The sequence below is a fragment of the Oryzias latipes genome, chromosome 13 (genome assembly GCF_002234675.1).
Source record: "Oryzias latipes chromosome 13, ASM223467v1".
Taxonomy (NCBI): domain Eukaryota; kingdom Metazoa; phylum Chordata; class Actinopteri; order Beloniformes; family Adrianichthyidae; genus Oryzias; species Oryzias latipes.
In genome coordinates this window covers 3,224,447-3,245,778 of record NC_019871.2, presented here as the reverse complement: position 1 = coordinate 3,245,778, position 21,332 = coordinate 3,224,447, and the positions used below count along the sequence as shown (strand labels likewise).

Below are 21,332 nucleotides of genomic sequence, written 5' to 3'. Positions count from 1 at the left end.
GCACCATGATGGTCTGCAGGGGGCCATCAGATCCCAGACATGTGAAGGAGCGTAACCATGGAGGGCCCTAAAAGTCAGCACTACTGTTTTAGATTGAAAGCAGTAAGCAACCGGGAGGACAGAGGAGGTGGGATCTCTTCTCTTAGTGCTCATGGTCCTTGCGGCAGAGTTTTTGATGAACTTCAGATGAGACAGATCCTTCTCATCCAGACAGGAAAACAGTCTGTTACAGTCGTCTTGCCGTGTAGACACAAAAGCATATTCCTCAACTGGAGGGAAACAATTCTTTATCAGCTGTTTGGAGTGCTGCTCCAAACAGTGCAGTTTCTAAGGCACTTAGATTAATTGAGTGGTCGACGGGCAGCATGGTGCCGCCTCACAGCAAGAAGGCCCTGGTTGGAAGCCTGGCTGGGACCTTCAGAGTGTAGTTTGCATTTTCTCCCCGTGCACGCATGCGTTTTCTCCGGCTTCCTCCAACATTCCAAAAACATGCTTCATAGGGTCATTGGTTACTCTAATGTGTGAGTCTGTGTGAGAGTGATTGTGTACCCAGCGACAGGCTGGCCGTCTGTCCAGGGTGAACCCCACCTTCACCCAACAGTAGCCAGGACACGCTCCGGCAACCCCGTGACCCCGAAAGGAAAACAGTGGATTAACCATTGTGCTATCTTAGATGACCCCACCCTTACTTTGACGTGTTCTCCCTACCATGACAAAGGTGGATAAAGGTGGAAAGATTTCATGTAATCCATGGACACCAGTGAAGATCACAAATATGAATCTCTTCATACCAGGAGTCAGCTCCTGGTATGAAGGTAGGAACATCCCTACAGTGCCCACACCGGAACGGCAAAGGGCTTCAATTCACAGACGTCAGGCTACAAGGTTAAACCTCAGCTGCCCCAGCAAGGGTGACAACCGTGGCAAAAACCACAGAACAAGCCGGCAAGCCCTGGCAGAAAAGATCCCCACAAGAAACATTGGGGCTAAAATCATGATAAGATGCTAAAATGAAACACATAAGATGAATATTAAAAAAAATAGAATTGAGAATAAGATTAAATGCATACATTGAAATTAAATACATAGAATGAAATTAAAATTAATTGAACAAATAAGCAAATAAGATCAACTAAAAGCCAAATTAAAAAGGTGGGTCTTGAGCCTCTTCTTAAAAACCTCTACAGTCTCTGTGGCCCTGAGGTTCTCCGGCAGGCCGTTCCTCAGGCGAGGACCGTGACGGCAGAACGAAGCCTCACCATAGGTTCTAAATGTCCAGCACCGGAGGACCTCAAGGTCTGTCAGGGCTCATACTTTAAAAGAATATCATTTAAATAAGAAGACCCAAGACCATCAAAACATTTATAAACCACTGAAAGAATCTTAAAATCTATTCTGAAACGCACGGAGGACGAAAAACCGTCTATATTTTTTTTTCCATTCATTTTCCCCTCAGGATGATGTGATAATATTACAACCCTTATCATATTATGAGATACTTTAACCTGATTCAAAACAATAGCTCTATTACTTGCAATTAATTTTGCAATCTATCTATTCATGGCGTCAGCCAGCCCTTAACGTCACATTCCCTCCATCAAGACCAAAAAAAATAAAAGTTCAAACGAAAGACTTTCACCGAGAAAGAATATGTACAATATTTTTATTTTTGTTTTTTTTAAACATCAAAATTCCTAAATGTTTTGGAACGTTATAAAAGGTATTTCTGAAGTAAAACAAGCAACAAGAATCAATCAAAATACATAGAAACAGTCGAGTAAAACGCTTTTTCGATGGGGACTTTGAAGGACACTTCAATGTTTACTCAAGCTGGTTTGGTTTTCAGATTCATATTAATACACAACAAATGAGGCATGACTCATTCACACAAGAAAGGATCTTATTGCACAAAGGATTTAGAGGTTTGTTTTGCCCGTTCTACAAATGCGGTCATAAAGAATGATAACAAATAATAACCTGTTAGTTTATAGAAATTGCCTTTAAATACTTCAAACGGGCAAACCTGTGTGTGTGAAATGGGGAGAACTTAGTGGTAGAAATCTAAACTGAAGACTGTTTGTTGATTTGATGAGTCATCAAACTCTTGAAGCTCCTGGGTGGACCTGCTCCTTCAGCGTGGAGTGGCGATGAGCTCGTACCTGCGAGGCAGGTTGGCGAGGCTGCTGTACTCTGGAACCAAGTTGATGCTGTCGGGGCCATTTGGGGCAGAAAAGGTGAAATCCTGCAGGAAAGACACGATGAAGAGGAAGAGCTCCATCCGAGCCAGAGACTCTCCAACACAGGCTCTTTTCCCTACAAGCACACAGAAGTGTTAGTGGAACAAAGACACTGAGGTTCTAGAGGATCAACGGTCTGGAGTTCTACCTGCAGAAAACGGCACAAATCCAGGGTTCTTCTTGAAGTTTCCGTTCTGGTCCAGAAAGTTTTGGGGGTTGAAGGACCAGGGAGATGACCACAGCTTATCTTCTCTAAGCACAGAGTGCAGCATGGGAAAAATCATGGTGTCCTTTAAAAAAACCAAAGAGTTTTAGGTTTTTATGTTTAACTGGCTTCATTCTGAGCTGGTGGAACGTGGAGCACCTTGGGGATGGTGTAACCTCTGAATGAAATGTCCTTCAGAGAATAGTGAGGGAGGCTGAAAGGTGTGAGGTCCATGAAGCGCTGCACCTCGTGGATGACGGCGTCTGTGAAGGGGAGGGACTTCCTTTCCTCCATGGAGGGGCATCGTTCTCTCCCGATGACAGAGTCGATCTCCTCCTGCATTTTCTCTGCAGAACAAAGAAACCTTCTTTCTCTGTTCTGCTGCAGTGACCTGTGACGGAGTTCTGCAGGCGAACATACCCTGGATTTTGGGGTGTTTGATCAGCACACTCAGAGCGTATCTGATGGTGGAGCTGGTGGTTTCTGTTCCTGCCAGGAACAGATTCAGAACCGTAGAAACCAGGTTCTCATAGTGGAACTCAGATGTGGGATTGTCCTTTTCCTGAAATGAAAAGACAACAACATTTAGGAACAAACTACTTTCAACCCCTTAACGCCTGAATTTGTTTCCACAATGACCACAATATACAATTCTTGGAAGCTGAAAACATCCCAGTTCTTGCACGGCCAGCATACTCACCGGACATGTCACCCATTGAGCATGTTTGGGATGCTCTGGATCGGCGTATACGACAGCGTGTTCCAGTTCCTGTCAATATCCAGCAACTTCGCACAGCCATTGAAGAAGAGTGGACCAACATTCCATAGGCCACAATAGACAACCTGATCAACTTTATGCGAAGGAGATGTGTCGCACTTCATGAGGCAAATGGTGGTCACACCAGATACTGACTGGTTGTCTGAGTCCCCTGACCCCCTCAATAAAACAAAACTGAAGATTTCAGAGTAGCCTTTTCTTGTGGCCAGTCTAAGGCACACCTGTGCAATGATCATGCTGTCTAATCAGCATCTTGATATGGCACACCTGTGAAGTGGGATGGATTGTCTTGGCAAAGGAGAAGTGCTCACTGTCACAGATTTAGACAGATTTGTGAACAATATTTCAGAGCACTGGTTATTTTGTGGATGTGGAAAATGTTTCACATCTTTGAGTTCATACCATAAAAATGGGAGTAATTACAAAAGTGTTGCGTTTATATTTTTGTTCAGTGTAGTTACCCAGACGATTAATATTTTTAGTTTTAGGTTTAACATTTTTGCTGTGGAAACAATTTGTCTTTGTTTTGAATATGACTTGAAAACAAGACAAAGACCTTAAGTATGGCCCCAGCTGCCCTACTTATGGTCCTGTCAGCAGTCCTGACTGTCTTCTGCGTTTCTGTCCTGCTATGATCGGATCGCTCGCGTCCTTTATGCAGTCAATGCTCACATCTCGCCTGTTGAGAGAAAACAAAAGAAGACCCAGATCTTTACCTGCAGCAGCAAATGGGTCATTTTTTGTAGGCGGTGGAAATGTCAAAATCACCTGTGGCCAGTCTGTAATTACGACAAGCTGGCTGCCTGCACACCCAGACAATGTAACCTTTATTAACAGAGAGTTTATAGTCTTATCTATTTGACTGCATTTAGAAGTTAGCCGATAGGTAGTGTCATCTTTCGTTTAGAACTTAGCGGCCTTTGTGCAACTTCAATTGTCGGGCAGGCGGCTGTGTGGCAGTGGTAGGGTGGTCGACCTCTGATTGGATTATTGCAGGTTCGATTCCCGCCTTGCCCACCCATGTGTCGAAGTGTCCTTGGGCAAGACACTGAACCCCACCGTGTCTCTAGAGGAAGTTTGGTACCAGTGTTCGGCCGCGGAGCCGCCATCAGTGTGTGAATGTGTTAATGGGACTGTGACTGTAAAGCGCTTTGGCCCTTCGAAGAAGGTAGAAAAGCGCTATACAAGTTGACACCATTTACCAAAGTTGATCGTTATCGAGTCTCTGTCAGGTTTTCTTCAAACCGCATGTTCTGCAAACTGCAACCTTGTTGACAATCTAATACCTTTTTTACCACAAGGTAATAAACAGTGGTGCTTTGACTAACAGATTGTCTTTCTTGGTTGTCCTGCATCTTCATTGGTTTGATGTGTCGGATCAAACCAATGTAGGCTTAATTTGATTGGATGTTGTGCCAATGTGCCCACACAGAGACAGACATAATTTGTGGTTGCTGATCCGATTAAGATTCAAAATTGGTTAATTTTGAACGATCTGATTCACGGACCTAAAATGGATCCAGGACATCTTTCAAAAAACTTCAACCAGTGTGACTCAGAGATAAATACCTGGTACTGACAGAGCAGGTGACGTTTTCCAGATTCCTTGTATTTTTTGCAATATAATCAAATATAAATTAAATATGATCATACTCACCAGCAATAATTAATTTCATACTTATACAGATGACACTTTACTTTACTTTGCTGTCACTAATAGACTTTACTTTGCTGTCACTAATAGACATTGCTGTACCAATGTCTATTAGACTCTGGTGGTGCTTAAAGATAATTCGGGTCTCGTGTAATCTCAGGTCTCTAACCTGATCCATGCGGAGAAGGAAGCAGTCAATGAAGTCTCTCGGGGAACTTGGGTCCAGCTTGTCTTTGTGTTCTTGGATCTTATTTTTGGCAAACTTTCTTATGTCTTCAATGTAGCCAAAGATTGTGTGCTGACGACCTGGAAGACGCTCCATGAGCCACGGGAAGAGATTGTACATCTGTGAGGAGTAAGCAGCAGTATTGGCTCTTTCAATGTATTTTAAAGAAGCTGTGAAAAATTCAGATGAAATCTTAGGTCATCCATCAGTCTATGAGAGGAGAAATCCCTCCACCCACCGCTCCCATGGGGCTGCTGTTGAAGCGTGGAACCTCAGAAATTATCTGGAGAAGCTCCAAGAACTGCTTGTCATCATAGTTAAAGCGCTCTCCATAAACCAAGCAGCAGATTACGTTGGACACGGTGCAGCTCAGTATGAATGTGGGGTCAAAGGGTTTTCCTGCAGGAGGTCAAGAAAAACACACAACTGGGTTCCCAACAGGAACAAAACAAAGAAAAACTGCTGCATTTCTAACTGTTGCATCATTTTTCTGCTCCACAAATGTAAATTTGGCACAATTTTCACAACTTTATGAGCATGAAGAAAATACCTTGTCTCTTCAGTACAAACGTAATTTGTTCTTATCTTCACCATTCTGTCCCGGTCCCGTTTTGATAACTTGATGCAATCACCAACTATTATATACATTATATATATTATATTATATATATGAAGCTATTCATTTACTAATTGTTTTATTTCAAAGAACTTATTGGCGTCCTTTTTAAATAAGGATGAATATGCCTTGTCCAATGACTGTCCAAGCTGGGATATAAATCCCTAATCCACCAACTGGCACAAACACTCACCAGCCACTTTATTAGGCAAACCTTCAGGTCCTGGTTCCCCCTTTTGACTTCAGAACTTCCTTAATCCTTGGTCGCATAGATTCAACAAGGTACTGGAAACATTTCTCAGAAAGTTTGGTCCATGTTGACATAATAGCATCATGCAGTTGCTGCAGATTTGTCGGCTGGGTTGAGATCTGGTGACTGTGGAGGCCATTTGAGTCCAGTGAACTCATTGTCATGTTCAAGAAACCAGTCTAAGAGGATTCCAGCTTCATGACACAGCGCCTTATTCTGCTGGAAGTAGCCATCAGAATATGGTACTCTGTAGTCATAAAGGAATGGACATGGTCAGCAACAATACTCAGGTAACCTGTGGCATTGTAACCATGCTCAGTTGGTGCTAAGGGGCCTAAAGTGTTCGAAGAAAATATCACTCACACCATGACACCACCAGTCTGAACCATTGATACAAGGCAGAATGGATCCATGCTTTCATGGTGTTGACGCCAAATTCTAACCCTACCATCCGAATGTGGCAGCAGAAATGCAGACTTATCAGACCGTACAACGTTTTTCCAATCTTCTATTGTCCAGTTTTGGTGAGTCTGTGAGAATTGTAGCCTCAGTTTCCTGTTCTTAGCTGACAGCAGTGGTACCCGGTGTGGTCTTCTGCTACTGGAGTCCTTCTGCCTCCAGGTTGGATGTGTTGTGCGTTCAGAGATGCTCTTCTGCAGACCTCGGTTGGAACCAGTGGTTCTTTGAGTTTCTGTTGTTTTTCAGGTGCGACCAGTCCGGCCGTTCTCCTCTGACTTCTGGCATCAACAAGGCATCTCCGCCCACAGAACTGGGACTCACTGGATTTCCTCTTTTTCTGACCATTCTCTGTAAACCTTAGAGATGGTTGTGGGTGAAAATCCCAGTAGATCAGCAGTTTGTGAAATCCTTAGACCAGCCAGTCTGGTACCAACAACAATGTTCAAGTTCCCTTAAATCAGCTTTCTTCTCCATTCTGATGCTGGTTTGAACTGCAGCAGAACATCTTGGCTATGTCTACATGCCTAAATGCATTGAGTTGCTGCCATGTGATTGGCTAATTAGAGATTTGCATCGAGGAGCAGTTGGATAGGTGAGCCTAATAAAGTGGCCGCTGAGTGTAATTACAGTCACACAACTTTGAGCTCCATGGATTTTTGGGATTCATTCCTTTGAAATGACTAATGTGAACCAATGTGTAAAAACAGGTGTTATTTCCAGAATTGTGCGACATTTGGTCAATGCATGATGCAAAGGAAACTCTTTTAGCTCCAAAGTCCAAACTACTGCCTGATTGTTAAGTCATGTTAATGAGTTTCAAAGGCATGTCGAGTACAGAGATTACATTATCTGACAGAGAGGAAACCCCCAGAGCCTCTCCGACTCTCACCTTTGAAGGTGTTTATCTTCGCTCTTATATGTCTGCTCTCCTCCTGGATCCACTGCTCCATCCCTTTCCGTCCCATCCCAAAGTCCCGCAGCGTCGTCAGAGCGAAGCGCCGCAGCTGGCGCCAGCGTTCCCCGTTGCTGATCCCGATCCCTGTCAGGAGGAGAGTCGAGCTCAGAGACCTGCTGGACCGTAAGAGGGTCAAAGGTCAGAGTCTGGACATGTGGAGCTCCTCACCGTATCCTCTGGTAGCTCTATAGAGAAACGGCAGCGGCGCTCTCCCCACAAAGTCATCTGCTTGGTCCACCAGAGCCTCTTTGACCGCATCATAACCAACCAGGGCCACGGCCCTCTGCCAGCCCATGTAGATGGTCATCACAGGACCGTGGGTCTTACTGAGCTGAAAAACACTCATTTCAGAACATCTCCTTCATGCACATGAGAAGCTTCACGGTCAAAGTGCAGACACCACTCCCCCACCTCCACAATGGTCCTGAAGGGTCTCTTCTTGTCCAGCTGCAGCAGGTTTCCTATGAGGGGCAGTGCGGGGGGGCCCGGGGGCAAATGCTGCTTCCTGCTGTTCCTGCGGTTCAGCAGCCAGAGCAGAACCGTGGTGAGAACCACCAGGATCAGGCTGGTGGACAGGTCCATGACTACTCCTGTCTGCTCTGCAGCAGCTGCAGCTTTTATCTGCAGCTTTACAGGCGGGCGGGGCAGTGGGTCACAGGTAAACAGCACGTTTATATTTTTGCACCTTCACCTGAATATCCGGACGTGAAAGCTGCTCCGGTATTTGTTTTACTGCTTTACATAATCTGGAGCTGTGGTCTCCACATTCCTGAAAAACTTTCCTTAACTCAGATTTTCTTTCTAACTGACGAAAAACTGACGTAAATCCGCAAAGAACGAAAAAAACTGCTGGTTTTCTGCAAATGAAGTTTGCTTCTGATTTGTTACTTGATCCTAAACAGAAAAATGATCAATTCCATCTCCTTCTTTTTTATTCTCCTGCGTTTGTTTTCTCTCCGGTCTTCAGTGACTTTTCTGTGAAACCAGCACAATGTGCATGAAGCAGTTTGTGCTTCATTTAGTTTGATAGAAACCTTTATGGATGAATTTGTCCAATTATTAAAAATGTTTCTGCCTGCTGCACAATTTCTTAATGGATTTACAGAACTGGGAGTGAAAGGAAACCACACTCTGAAAATGTTAAATTGGACTTTTTCTCTGGTTGTTTTGAGAATATTTTCTGTTTTACTCTGATTTGTAGCAATTTTACATCAAAACACAGTCAAACTTTAGATTGCAGAACTTTTTCCACATATGTTTGACAGTTGGAGTCGGAGCGATTGTGTGCACACACAGACTACCAAATTGCACTCTGCGTTTGGCAACCTATGCACACAGATTACCCAACATTTTGCCATTTTAATTCTTGGTGTCTGACCCCCACAGGAAAAGTAGAACTCTCAGGTTTCTCTAGAACTAAGAAGAGTCTGGATGTGTGTACATCCTTCATTAAAATCCATTTCTTTTTTTTCCATATTTCACGGAGGGAATGTCATTTTTTCTTGTGTCCTGACTTTTTCTGAGCGGTCTGCAGAGCGATGTCTGCTGAAGCGCGAGATGACTTGAGATTAGGAGTTCTTTGATCTCCTCCACCTTGAAGCCCTTGAAACGTGACTGATCTAATACCGTCCACTGTGGGGCGACGTGGAGCCTCTTTTCATGGATTTTAGGTTCACCATGCTGTTGGGGTGATGTTGTCTGAAGGCATCATGTCTTCATAGGTCTCTTTGGTCTTCTTATTGACTTTTAACTGTGATTTCACCAAGATCTTCTGTCTTTTCTGTTTTCCTTTGAGAGATCTTTATTCTTAAATGTCATGTATGCCTTTATCTGCAATGTTTTCATATTTGTTTCTTCTTTGTTCTTCTATATAATGTCAATGGCTCTGCCCCTTTCTGCTGCTAGAATTGTCTTGGATAAGTTTCCTCATGTGTCATTTTTTTATGTGCGATCATTCCTTTAGTCAACACTCTGGTTTGAGGAGAAGAGAAACAGAAAAAGTTTTGTTTTCCTTTTTCTTTTTCACGTTTTCTTCAAATTGTGCCAAAATCTTTTTGTTTTAAATTGAAAAATAACAGGATAAATAGACAAGACAAATGTCTGTTTTAAATAAAAAGATTAAGACGGACTCTAAAGAGTGAAAAGCAGTCAGGTCCTGTTGCTGCAGGAAGGGCCCACACCATTACACTTCCACCTTTTTGCCCATGACATTACAGCTACATTTCTGTGCTACGGCCATGACTGTATGTTTCATTTTATTAAATAAAGTCACCATTTTTTTCTGTCATAAGAAACCATTAGATTTTATGATCACAAACAGAGAATAAAATAATAAAGTTGGGAGAAAAAGAGGTTTAAAAACAGGTTTATTATCAGGAGTCTTTTGTTAACAAAATACTGCTAAGCAAAGGTGAGCGTTCACGCTTTTTAAGTCTGTCACATCTGCCTGACAACAGCTGAATTCTTAAAAGAAAGAACATTTAAAATAAACAGGAAGCGACAAACAAACCGCAGGTGATTGATATGTAATTTTCCCTCAGCAGAAACAATCATTCCGCCTGAAAGGACATGTTGTAGAAGAGTCTTTACTGTCCTAAAACTAGCCGAAGACTTCTGTCACAGTTTCTCTAAAAGGTATTTTCTTTTACGCGTTTAACAGGTTTGGTCTGGATTTCAGGCTGCAGCTTTTATCATTTTACGGCCCGTATAAAGATATGAATGACCAGTGAAAGTACTACTAATACAGGTCAGTTTCTCTGAGCATTTCATTTCAAAATTCTTAAAATTAACCTTTGAAATACCCAAAAGATATTTATTCTAGCAAGTCCTGTCTATTCAAACAGAAAATACCCCCAAAAGCAAACAGAAGCAGCAGATAAAACAATGAACTGTGAAGTTTAGTCACAAGGGGCTCCATCTCACATTGACCAAACAAACCGGATTGCAAGGAGTCGACAGAAAACAACAGGCATGGCTGCAGAAACATGTCTGCTCTTTGACCTGCAGCCTGGAGAGCAGAGCGGAGTCTCTTCATGTAAACACCACCTTTATACTGCATTCCCTCTATAACACTCCTTTATGTCACTTCTGGGTCATAACAGAGAAATTGGGGTAGCTGTTAGGGGGGGCAGGTGGCATTGCTGGAATGACAAATACATTTGTAAAACAGAAAGTAGAAAGCAAACATTTATTCTGAATAATATTGATTTAGATTTTATCATTTTTATTGTGGGAGGCCATTATCTCTGTGCATAAAACACCAAACAATTACCTGATTATTGTACCGAAGGTGTTCAGAAAATTTTTAAATGTTAATATCTTTAAAAAGGAAAATGTAAAAAAAATCCTAATCTTAATTTAATTTGTGTTTCAACGATTGTTGAGGAACCACAGACAAATGAAACCAGGGAAAGTTTGTTTAACACAACTAAAACTGATGACATCATCAACATCAACACACACATGTTTAGCATGAAACAGAAAAAAAATCTTTTCTCCAAAAATATGTGCTCTTAATTTATTTCTGTCTCCAAAAAGTCCAACTTTAGCTTAAAACAACAGTTTTTCTTCTAAAAGGTTTTTTCTTTTTAAACTGATCAATTTTCTGTCATTTTTACACCTAAAAAGGGTGTACAGACTTTTTTCCACAGCAGTATTTTCCCATGAGACATTAAACATGTAACAGGCAGAGTTCAGAGGAGTCAAGATAATAAATGTGAAGCAGGAGCCAGGCTGAACACCATCATTAAAGTCATTCTTACGTTTAACAAATGTTGATGTAGATAAAGAGAAACACGTCTGACCATCAGAACGACAGTCTCTCCCCCTAAAAGGCGAATCCTCCACAGTCAAATGCATCAAAGTCAGAGTCTCCTTCGAAATCAAAGCTGTTGAAGTGGGGGGAGTCCACGTCCTGGCTGCAGGCGTGGAACGAGCCCCCGGTGGAGAGCTCGGAGAAGCCTCCCGCGCCCTGGGCGATCTCCGGCCCTCTAGTGGCGAGGGGTGAGGAGGGGCCGCAGGAGCTGATGTAGCCCAGAGCCGACGAGGCCGCCGCCCCTCCCATCAGCAGACACACGGCCCTCACGGCCCGAGCGTCTGTGCTGTTGCCATGGCGAAGACAATCCGAGACACGATGCGGTGGAGCCACGGAAACACTGCGCAGTGGCCGCCTCCCCCCGCTGGCTGCTGCAGGAATGACAGCATGAACATCAGAGGGAGCTTCAATGGTTGTTTCACCGACTACAAGCTCTGGTCCATCATGAAATCCAGATCTGAAGTGACCACCACACATCCGAAAACAACAGACTGTGGCCCTTTGAGTTACTCCCCTACAACACTTATTCTAACCATTGACTGTATATGAGAACTGGACTGATTGACTCCTCCCCCTTGGTTTTCTAATCAGGAAGTATGCGCCAGTTCCAAGAAGCCAAACTCCCATAGATTGATATATAGAGATACACAGCTGTAACTCAGTCATTCTATTGGTCAGAATAACCATTCTTGATCTTTTTTTCAACATATTCTTGCTAATCCAAAATATTTTCATGATATTTTTTCGTTATCGCAAGTTATTCAAGTCATAAACTGACCAATTAGATGCTTCACTAAAAGTAAGTGGTCTCATGCCAAACATTCAAAACTTTTGATTGACAGATTTTGTTTAGCCCACTTTCAGATAGAAACGTGACTAAAACGGACTCAGACCATTTCCTGCTTACTGACAACGTCTGGTTCCAACATGGCGGCGTCCGTATCACAAAACAATGTCAACTGGGTTGACTTCATTTGGTTGGACTAAACCATTTTCTATAAGTGACATCACACTCACTCGATACAGTTCTCAGATACAGTTATTGGTCGAAACACAAGTCAAAGCCATATTTGGGCCAAGTTGCATTTGAGAGGAAGTCCTTTTAACAGATTTCAAAGTAAAGGCCGAGATTTCAGTCAAAATTCAAAAAGACGAAAAGTGGTAGTTTTTAGGCTTGGTTATTCAAAAGTTAATGTTTTTAAAAGTTTTCTGAGTTAACTGTAGTTGAGAAATTCCTAAAGTTATAGACCCACCGGGCATGAGACGCACGTTCAAGAACGCTCTAATTGCCGGTTCTTGAATGCATGTTTAGCCTATGGTGTTCACACTAAACAAGCGGGTAGGGGCTTCTTTTTCTTTTTCTACTGTTTACTAGCGCAGTTGGAGGAGGCCTGGTGTGAAATGTAGAGAAATGTTCAAATCTTGTGAATCTTGCTCCAGATTTTTTCTTTCAGCTCTTTTCTGATATATTAAAGACTTGCTGCCATGTAATTCCGGCTGGGCAGAAACCGCAATTATAATTGTTTTCTTTCATGATGAGTTATCAAATGTTTGGCACTTCTGTGAATTAAAACAAACACCATCTATACATCACTATCTGGCTGCGCATTTAGTACGTAGAGCCTGAAAACATTTGTAAAAACCTGAGTAGCTACATTTGGACGCGAGAGTTTTGAACATGGAAAACCTCGAAACGTGCATGTTCACATAGGCTTTTCATTGGACGTGGCTGCTTGCACGCCACTTCTGATAATGTTTTAGAGTTGAGTTATGGCATGTAGACTCAAAATCTTCCTCTTGAAAAGTTTCACCATGGTAATCTGAAACACATGATCATCAGCATACATGATGACATCCATGTGTAGCATAAAATCGTTGAAGAAAAAATGTCTAACTTTACCTTAAGAAAACTTAAAAAGCTACATATTTAATTCTGTCGTCCTGATCTAACATGCTTAATGTTTCAAGGATAAAGATTTTAAACACAGAGGCCAGGACTAAACTTCAAGACGATGTCACCTGGAAAAACAAGAACCTTTAGCAACAGACTTCTCACAATCTGATACTTGTAGGATTAGTGGAACTTGATGGTTTTCTTCTTTTAGCTTTTATTTTCTTTGTTTTGATCAGGCTGTTCCGTGAATTTTTGGCTAAAAGTGTCCTGAATCGATTTTAGGTCAGTGAATCGGATCAAACAGGATTGTTATCAACCGATATCAACTTTGATTTGTATCGGTAACTACAAATTATGATGTGAATCCAATCGTTAAAATGAATCGTGACACGCCTAACTTACTCTCCTTGTGAGGTAAATTTAAAAAAATGTGTTTGTTTTACAAAAATACTTTTAACTTTCTCTGCTTCCTGCCCAGTGTCTTATTTTTCACGTCTACTTGAGTATTTCTTATTTCCAGCTTTGGGGCAATGGCTCTACAAGTCACACTTGTCATTTTTGGAGGACAGCTCAGACCTGGGACTTGGCTTCTGTCTCTGAATGAGCCTCCCCTCTCGGTGACCCGGGCCAAAGGCGGGGTGCCCTCACCCACCCTGGGTGAGCCGGGGTCCTTATCGCTCGCTGAGTCGGGCAGCGGGTCTCTGTCTGTGATGCAGGGAGTGATGCTGCGCTGTCTTTGCAGGGTTTGGGGTGACATTACGCCCTGAAAACGAGAGGACACAGGTCAGGGGGCAGACAGGGTCGCTTTTGTGTCACAGTGATGGAAAAAAACTGCCGACTCACCTCTCTCACCTTCCTGATGAGTCGCAGCCAAAGACTGGAGGGTACAGAAAAGAGAGTTTGTTCAGATTTTACAACCAACCGTGGTGGGATTGACAAAGAGGATAAAAACTGATGTCAGTGTGACAAAGCAGAGCTGCCATGTTTATGCGTGTGAACCTGCTGCCCTGAGGGGAAAACATCTGATAAGGAGTGGGGGAAAGGACCGGACTCAGACGGACCTGCAGTCGTCAGGGCTGTCTGACAGCAGCAGCAGGAATTTGTTTTGGGGCAGGATGAGGGCGAAGCAGCAGTCTCTCCTGCCCCCTGGGGGCAGCCTGGGCAGGTCCAGGATCTCTCGGCCCTCGGCCACCGACTCACAGCAGGTTTGTAGTGACACCACCTGGTCCGGAGGGGACTCCGCATCCCGACACACCAGCAGGCTGCCCTCTACTGTCAGCACCAGGTACTTCTCCTTCCACTGCTTGAACATGAAGCCGCCTGAAGAGGAAACACAGATCGGTCACAGATCCTTTCTGAAGCAGCACATTTCAAGTTCAGCAGCAAAGGTATTGAATTATAAAAGCATTCGTGCGGCTGTGATGCAGCGGTCAACCTCCGATCAGAAGATCCCTGGATCGAATCCGACCAGAACACCCAAGTGTAGAAGTGTCCTTGGGCCAGACACTGACCCCCACATTGCCTCTGGTGGAAAGTTGGCGCCAGTGTTCGGCCGCAGAGCCGCCATCAGTGACTAATACACTTTGGGCTTTCTAATGCTACGTTCATACGGGGCACGTGACTTTCCTGAACCATTGTTGAGCGTTTGGTGTTCAGACTGGTCTGTTGTACCCATACCAGCACATCTACACCACCTACCTAAGAGGCTTGGTGTGAAATGTCAAAGTGGTTTAAATCTGGTGAATCTTGGTCCAATCTTTTTCTTTCACAGATCTATTCTGATAATTCCAGCTGGGCACAAAGTGTTATTACTTGTTTCTTGTCACTACCTAATCTGAGTCCCTGGTTGGTTTAAGAGGCGGAGTCTTACAGGCGTGAGGGTGGACAGACGCTTTCATACACTAGACTCTGGAATATAAAAATCCTCAACATCAAAGCGTTTCAAACCCCATCCTCTGAGCAGAACATCATCAAAGACTCAGACAGGAAGTAAATTTCTTAAAGCTAAAGTAACGTAAAGAAAATTTATATAATCCCACCCTGTTCTACCGTAACCATTTCATTACACGATCACGGTTCATAACTTTTTGTCAGATATCTATGCCTTACCAACACATTTTCAGGTCATTAAGAATACTTAAGTATCAATAAATCACATGTCAAAGATGAAGTACTTAATAATAAATAATAAAATAGAAAAAACTCTATTTTGGATATCAACATAACACATGCAGATCAGGTATCTAAAATACATGCAGATCATTTTTCATTAGAAAAATCATGACTATGATCAGAAATAAAACAATATCAGAAAAAATAGACATAACACTGTTTCAAAAATCATCATAGCAAATGCAGATCAAGTCTCAGTTTAACCTGAAGAAAGAAAGAAAAGGAAAAATCTAATAAACTCCCTATTTATTGTACACAAAAATCCAAACGTGTCCAAAACCATAAAGCCTCTCTGCTGCAGAAACCTGCTCTGAATTCTAAACCTGATCAACATTTTTGAGCCTTTCCTTTTATCAGAGAACTGATCATTTTTTAACTCTGACAGAACGATGAGTTTATGAGTAACCAGCACACGATTAAGTTACTTTTTGATTCCACTTCTGGGTCTGTGTCCATCTTCACTGGAGACAATCCATCCATGTCTCACCTTTTCTCTCTATTTTTCCAAATCCACATGTTGGCGTTTAATCCTGGCGGTGCAGGCGGGCGTGTCGGCACGCCCCCACCCTCCAGCTACACGCGCCCCACTTCCATTATCCTCATTACACAAAGGCTGTTTGTCTGAAGCAGAAGCTCTCGTGATCTGCCCTGAAAATCTTTCTTCAAAGGGGAGATTCCTTTGCGTCTGTTGTTTGTTTTCATTTCACTTTTTTTTTCTGAAAAGTGAAATCAGACGGATTTTTATTTTATTTTATTTTTATTTTATTGACCCAGTTTCAGAGGAGCTTTAGCTGCTGGACAGATGGGCTCACATGTGACTCCACTCCAGCAAACGCATGAGATGATGGTGGAAAAAAACGAATCATAACACCAGCAGCAACAGCAGCAACAGCTGCAGCTGCAGCAGCAGCAGCAGCAGCAGCAGCAGCAGCAGCAACAGCAGCAACAGCAGCAGCAGCAGCAGCAGCAGCAACAGCAGCAGCAGCAGCAGCAGCAGCAGCAGCAGCAGCAGCAGCAGCAGCAGCAGCAGCAGCAGCAGCAGCAGCAGCAGCAGCAGCAGCAACAGCAGCAGCAGCAGCAGCAGCAGCAGCAGCATTATATCTGATTCACAGCTTTGAGGTCCAGTCTGATTTTGGCTCAACACAAATGTCTGATCAGTTTCTTCAAAAAACAAATCTGTTTAAACAGATTTAAACTCAACAAAGGGGACATTTCAACAAATTAAACCTTTCATTCTGATAAAAAACAGATGAAAAAACAGATGTTTGACCTGAACAAAAGAAGATATTGCCTTAAAGAAAATCCTTTCAATGATTTAAGTCTGTCATTCATGTTTTATGAGAAGTTACGTTCTAATAGTTGATTTTTTTAATGTTATTCCACTTTTTACCATCACGCATAAGTAGACTGATTTAATTGAAATGAATTGATCTTGACGTTCTCCTCATGTTGAAACCCTAAAGTGAGAGTTTCTGCTAAACTGATCGTTGCTTCATCTTAAATCTAAAAATACTTTGTAACAAAGAAACACCTTAGATTTTGGTGTTTAGTTGCAGTAACTCTTATAAAGCCGTTTTTAAAAATAAAGAGGCATCATCGCTGCAGAGGCCACAAAATTACCTACAGGTGGAAGAATGCGACTGCAGGACCTAAAGCCATGGCAGAAACATCCATATGTTTTATTCGTTTATGTAGACTGTGTTGAATTTTTTTTCTAAATATTTCTGTCCGAGTCACCTATAAATTCTACTTTTAGAGATGTTTCTCAGATGCAGTTATCTACACACAACTTCATGAAATCCTGCAGAGTTTTTCCAGGCTCTTCTAGCATTTGTGGAGGCACAACTTTGAAGTTCATCTCAGACTCTTCAACCTGTTGTTTTTCCCCTTAAAGTTTTTCTTTAATTTCTACTTAAAAAAAATTTTTAATTTAATTTTTTCTTAAAAGTAAAATGATGTGTATTTTACCACAAATCACCACATCCCTTTTTGACATCTACACTGATGTAATCACGGGTTATTATGAGTTAAAGTTCCACTCCAATTGTCTTTTGGTCTATATTCACAGCGTTTCCAGTGGTATTATTTAAATTATGATTATGACATTTTTATCCAAAAACCTTTGTCGTTTTCTGGAACATAGCTCCTGCAGAGCGGCATGAGTTCATTAGGAATTCACCTCTGAGTTGTGGGCGGGACCATTGGCGTGGAGCAACCAAAAACACAATTTTCATTGGTCTTTGTTTGATTTTTGCAGTTTAGTTTGTGTCTTTCGGTTTGATTTTCAGCCTCAGTAACATTTTATTTTGTAATCTCCGTCCCCTTCCTGTTTTACTTTGTAGAACCTTCTGCCTTTGTTCTGTTTTTTAATTCTTTGGTTTGATATGCGGACAATCTTCAAACATTTTCTGACTCTCAACTTAAAAGACTTTCAATATAAAAGTGCCTGGACCTGGTGCAGTTCACCACATCACCGCTAGGGGCTCATTACACTGGAAGCTCTTTTCAGCAGTGGTAAATACAGCCTATTTTTAACTACATTTCGCCATTCAGATGTTGGGCTTGTTGTTTTTTTTTAATATTCTAGATTAACATTTAAAGTAACAAATTAATTTTGTAGGTTTGGTTTGAAAACTCCCATCAGCCCATCTGAGGTCAATCCCCGTTTTGAGCTTTTAGCTGCAGGATTTCTATCCCAAAGTTCTCAAAAACATCTAAAAAAAGGATCCTTCGTAAAAACGACTTTAACGGTCAGAATATAACTGATTTGAGCTTCTAGCTCAAAGCGAGTCTGGATTTCTAAAACGTCGTCACATTCTCTCATTTTGTTAACTTTATGCCTAGAAATGTTGGTAATTTGATCGTGTAATTCAGAGGGATAAAACGCTTCGGAATCCCTCAGAAGGATGGATTTGTTTGGACTTGTTTGGTCTGTGGAGAACCAAAGTCCAGAATAAGAAGAGGTTTTGCTGAAAACACTGAAGCAGAACAGCAAAGTGACCCCACCAGAGAGGAAAAATGAGGAACAACATCTGGAGCAGCATTTTCAGGAAAAGGACTCAGAGACCAACAGAACAAAAGCAAAAGAAAACCTGCATGAAGATCACTGATGCTGAGCAACGACTACAGAAAAATAGATTACATTTAATTGTGGAAATTGAATTCAAAGCATTTTATTATTTAATGCAGATTTTCTTAATTCACTCAAACATTAAACATAATTTGGTTCAATTCGTGAAAATCAGTGATATGTAATAAAATCAATTATTTGTTTGTTTAATTGAGATAGAAGCTGGAATAATGTTCATTTTATTTAAATTAGCTTTAAAAAAGTATTTTTGTTTCTATGTTTCAAGTTTTGTTTAATTTAAAAACATTATTTGGATAAAACACAATACAACAGATGTTTGAATAAGATCCTCACCTTTTTTTTCAGGTTTCCACATTTCTAAAGAAAAAAAAACACAAACCAATACAAAAAAAAACATTTTCCAAACTTCAATTGGTGCAAATTCCTTTAAAAAAAATAAAATTAAAAAAATATCTTAAATTGTTTGTAATTGACAATTTTTCTACAAATTCTACATTTTTTTTTTTTTTTTGTCGATGTGTTATTCTGATTTCATGTGTAACTGAATTTATCAAAAACAGATTTCTAATCCAGAATTTTTATTATTTTTTGCAATTTTTTAAGAAATACACCCTTTGAAATTGAAATCTAAGTTAATCCTTTTTTTGTCATTTCTGTCCAGAAAACAAACAAAAACAGAAAATGTGCAAAACTAACATGTAAAATCTCCCATCATGCATCACTTTAAACAACAAAACTCTACTTTCCAGTGAGAACGTGTCTGCAAACTGTTAGTTTGTTCCTCAACACTCTTGGTTTTAATTTTTAACCTCACAATTCTTCGTAGAAATTTTGAATTCAGCCCCTTTTAAAAAAAATAATTTTAGAAAAATGAAAATATAGTTATATATTCTGCAGCCGGAACCTTCATTTTAAGGAACCACATTCGGTCCATCCATTGATTTCTGCCTTTTGGCTCCAGAAACAGAAGGAAATCAACAACAAACAAAGCTCCTACAAAAGCAGAAAAGCATCCCAGCATCACGCAGACGTGTTTAGGGAATCAAACGTACCGTATTTTTTGAGGAAACCTCGATGGATGCCACCGCCCGTGCTCATGTCTGCAGTCAGAAGCAGCTGGAATCGGGCGCAGGGCGAGCGATGCTGAAAATAGGCCAAGAGAGCGAGAGCTGGAGACTAATCCCCCACGATTCAGGCCTTCCCCCTGATGAGGCTGCAGCAGATGAGGTCCACATAATTACTGCAAGTTCTCCTGAACCATGGCAGATGTCCGGCATGACTTGCTGTTTTCCTGCAGCACGCCGTGAGGCTTAAGCCTCCATTTGGGCACAGTCTGCAGCATATGGAAGGTCAGGACGGTTCAGCCAAACCTGCACGGAGCGCAGCTCTGTGGCCTCGGCCGGCCTCAGGAGCAGAGCACGGATCACCTTCCGCTCGGGCCGATTTAATCTGAAGGATTAGGTTTCTTGCACAGCTGGAAGCTCGCCGTTTCAGCCCCAAGCAAGATTTTAATCTGCTCAGATGTGAGATGCGTGCGTCCAGTGAGGTTTTTACTGTTTTCCAATGTTCAATATCTGAGAGGAATTAAATGCTGCGCAGTGGAGCAAATTGTTTTTCCATCATATCTGTAATGACGTTACATAACAGGATTGATCTGAGGAGATGCTGCTGTGCTTTAGAGCTCTGCATGGGGTAAATGTGGGCTGTTGGGTCCAAATCTTCTACATGTGCGGGGGGGACACGGAGTCCACGATGGCGACGGAAGGGAAAACATCAGAAAAGCTGTGAGACGACACGACTAAAGAATGTTGGTTGCTGTTCCTCACGTCCATCAAATGAAGCAAAGGTAGTTTAATCCGTAATATGCTGAAATGCTTCAGATTATGATGTAAATGGAGAATAATTGAGTCAAATGAGCTCCTACAACATGAAAATGAAGGCTTTCAGACTGTGCAAGGAGCAAGATATTTGTTCTTGCACTATCACAAGAACCCAGCAGTGAGAACTTTGCTCTATGACACAAGGCTGCAAAAACAAATGAAATGAGATGCAAGACATTTTTTCTTTCACGTATAGATGTGAGAACTCAAACAGAGAGAACTTTGTTCTTTCACACAACCCTGCAAGAACAAATGAAGTGAGATGCGGGCCCTTGCAAGACATTTTTTCTTCCAGGTACAGATGTGAGAACACAAACAGAGAACTTTGTTCTTGCGCACAAAGCTGCAAGAACACATGGTGACATGTTTCTCTTTGCAGGACATTTCTTCTTTGACAGAGGGATAGGAGAACACAAACAGAGAGAACTAAGTTCTTTCACACAAGCCTGCAAGAATAAGCAAAGTGAGATGTTCGTCCTTGAAAATCTTTTGGTTTTTGCACAAACAGATGTGAGAATACAAACAGAGAGAACTTTGTTCTTGCACAAAAATGTTTGAGACCAGACAAAATGAGATGTTTGTCCTTGCAAGACATTTTTTCTTGCACGTATAGATGTAAGAACACAGAGAGAAGACAAGCTTCCAAGAATAAACAAATGAGATGTTTGCCTACGCAAAACATTTGTCCTTGCACATATGGATGTGAGAACAGAGAGAACTTTGTTCTTGCACACAAGGCTACTTGTCTTCCCAAGACTTTTGATCTTAAATGTAGGGCTGTGAGACGAACTTTCTGTTCATAGTGGACACTGTGTGGGATGAGTTTCTTGCTTAAGGTGTGGTCAATCCAAAAAAACGTTATTCGACGGGTTCTTAACCCAAAAAATGAAACCCTCCTTTCAAACTTCTGTTATTTATCATCATGCAACATTTTCATACAAAAGCACATTTGGTTCACTGTTAAAGGTACATTTTAGAAAATAAAACATAAAAAGGACAACTGTCTGTTGTGGAACTGTTTCTCTGACCAAAGAAGAACCCGAAAATCCCGGTTTGATCATCCAGAGAAAGCATATTTGTGGACATTTATGTTCACACATA

General features: G+C 41.7%; 3 protein-coding genes across 4 annotated transcripts in view; all 3 read right to left on the bottom strand.

Moving 5' to 3' along the window:
- Positions 1 to 7,997, bottom strand: part of LOC101157144 (cytochrome P450 2F3) — a 32,310-nt gene extending 24,313 nt beyond the window's left edge. The window contains exon 1 of the mRNA XM_023961468.1: positions 7,957 to 7,997. Within this exon, the coding sequence (XP_023817236.1) occupies positions 7,957 to 7,962 (6 nt within the window). The 5' untranslated portion in view covers positions 7,963 to 7,997. The remainder of the gene's footprint in view (positions 1 to 7,956) is intronic.
- On the bottom strand, positions 1,647 to 7,992 carry LOC101156755 (cytochrome P450 2F3-like). The gene is made up of 9 exons (XM_004075218.4): positions 7,792 to 7,992; positions 7,549 to 7,711; positions 7,315 to 7,464; positions 5,339 to 5,499; positions 5,044 to 5,220; positions 2,863 to 3,004; positions 2,602 to 2,789; positions 2,386 to 2,527; positions 1,647 to 2,313 (listed from the first exon to the last, which is right to left on the bottom strand). The coding sequence occupies exons 1-9, from the start codon at positions 7,960 to 7,962 to the stop codon at positions 2,132 to 2,134; spliced, it is 1,476 nt and encodes a 491-aa protein (XP_004075266.2). The 5' UTR covers positions 7,963 to 7,992; the 3' UTR covers positions 1,647 to 2,131.
- Positions 7,998 to 9,728: 1,731 nt separating the features above from the next.
- On the bottom strand, positions 9,729 to 20,350 carry LOC101160571 (pleckstrin homology domain-containing family B member 2-like). Of its 2 annotated transcripts, none has more exons than XM_011482213.2 (5): positions 19,404 to 20,350; positions 14,150 to 14,408; positions 13,932 to 13,965; positions 13,665 to 13,851; positions 9,729 to 11,565 (listed from the first exon to the last, which is right to left on the bottom strand). In XM_011482213.2, the coding sequence occupies exons 1-5, from the start codon at positions 19,447 to 19,449 to the stop codon at positions 11,207 to 11,209; spliced, it is 885 nt and encodes a 294-aa protein (XP_011480515.1). In that variant the 5' UTR covers positions 19,450 to 20,350; the 3' UTR covers positions 9,729 to 11,206. The 2 variants fall into 2 exon arrangements, with proteins under 2 accessions (XP_011480515.1, XP_023817070.1); XM_023961302.1 differs by having other exon boundaries at positions 9,729 to 11,562.
- Positions 20,351 to 21,332: the final 982 nt, after the last annotated feature.

Coding starts and splice junctions, on each gene's coding strand:
- LOC101156755 (XM_004075218.4), bottom strand. CDS start 7,962: ATGGACCTGTCCACCAGCCTGATCCTGGTGGTTCTCACCACGGTTCTG. Junction 5,500..7,314: donor GAAGATAAACACCTTCAAAG/GTGAGAGTCGGA, acceptor GACCTCCTGCAG/GAAAACCCTTTGACCCCACA. Junction 5,221..5,338: donor ACAGCAGCCCCATGGGAGCG/GTGGGTGGAGGG, acceptor TACTCCTCACAG/ATGTACAATCTCTTCCCGTG.
- LOC101160571 (XM_011482213.2), bottom strand. CDS start 19,449: ATGAGCACGGGCGGTGGCATCCATCGAGGTTTCCTCAAAAAATACG. Junction 14,409..19,403: donor AGGTTTCCTCAAAAAATACG/GTACGTTTGATT, acceptor TTTCCTCTTCAG/GCGGCTTCATGTTCAAGCAG. Junction 11,566..13,664: donor AGACAGAAGCCAAGTCCCAG/GTCTGAGCTGTC, acceptor TCATTCCTGCAG/CAGCCAGCGGGGGGAGGCGG.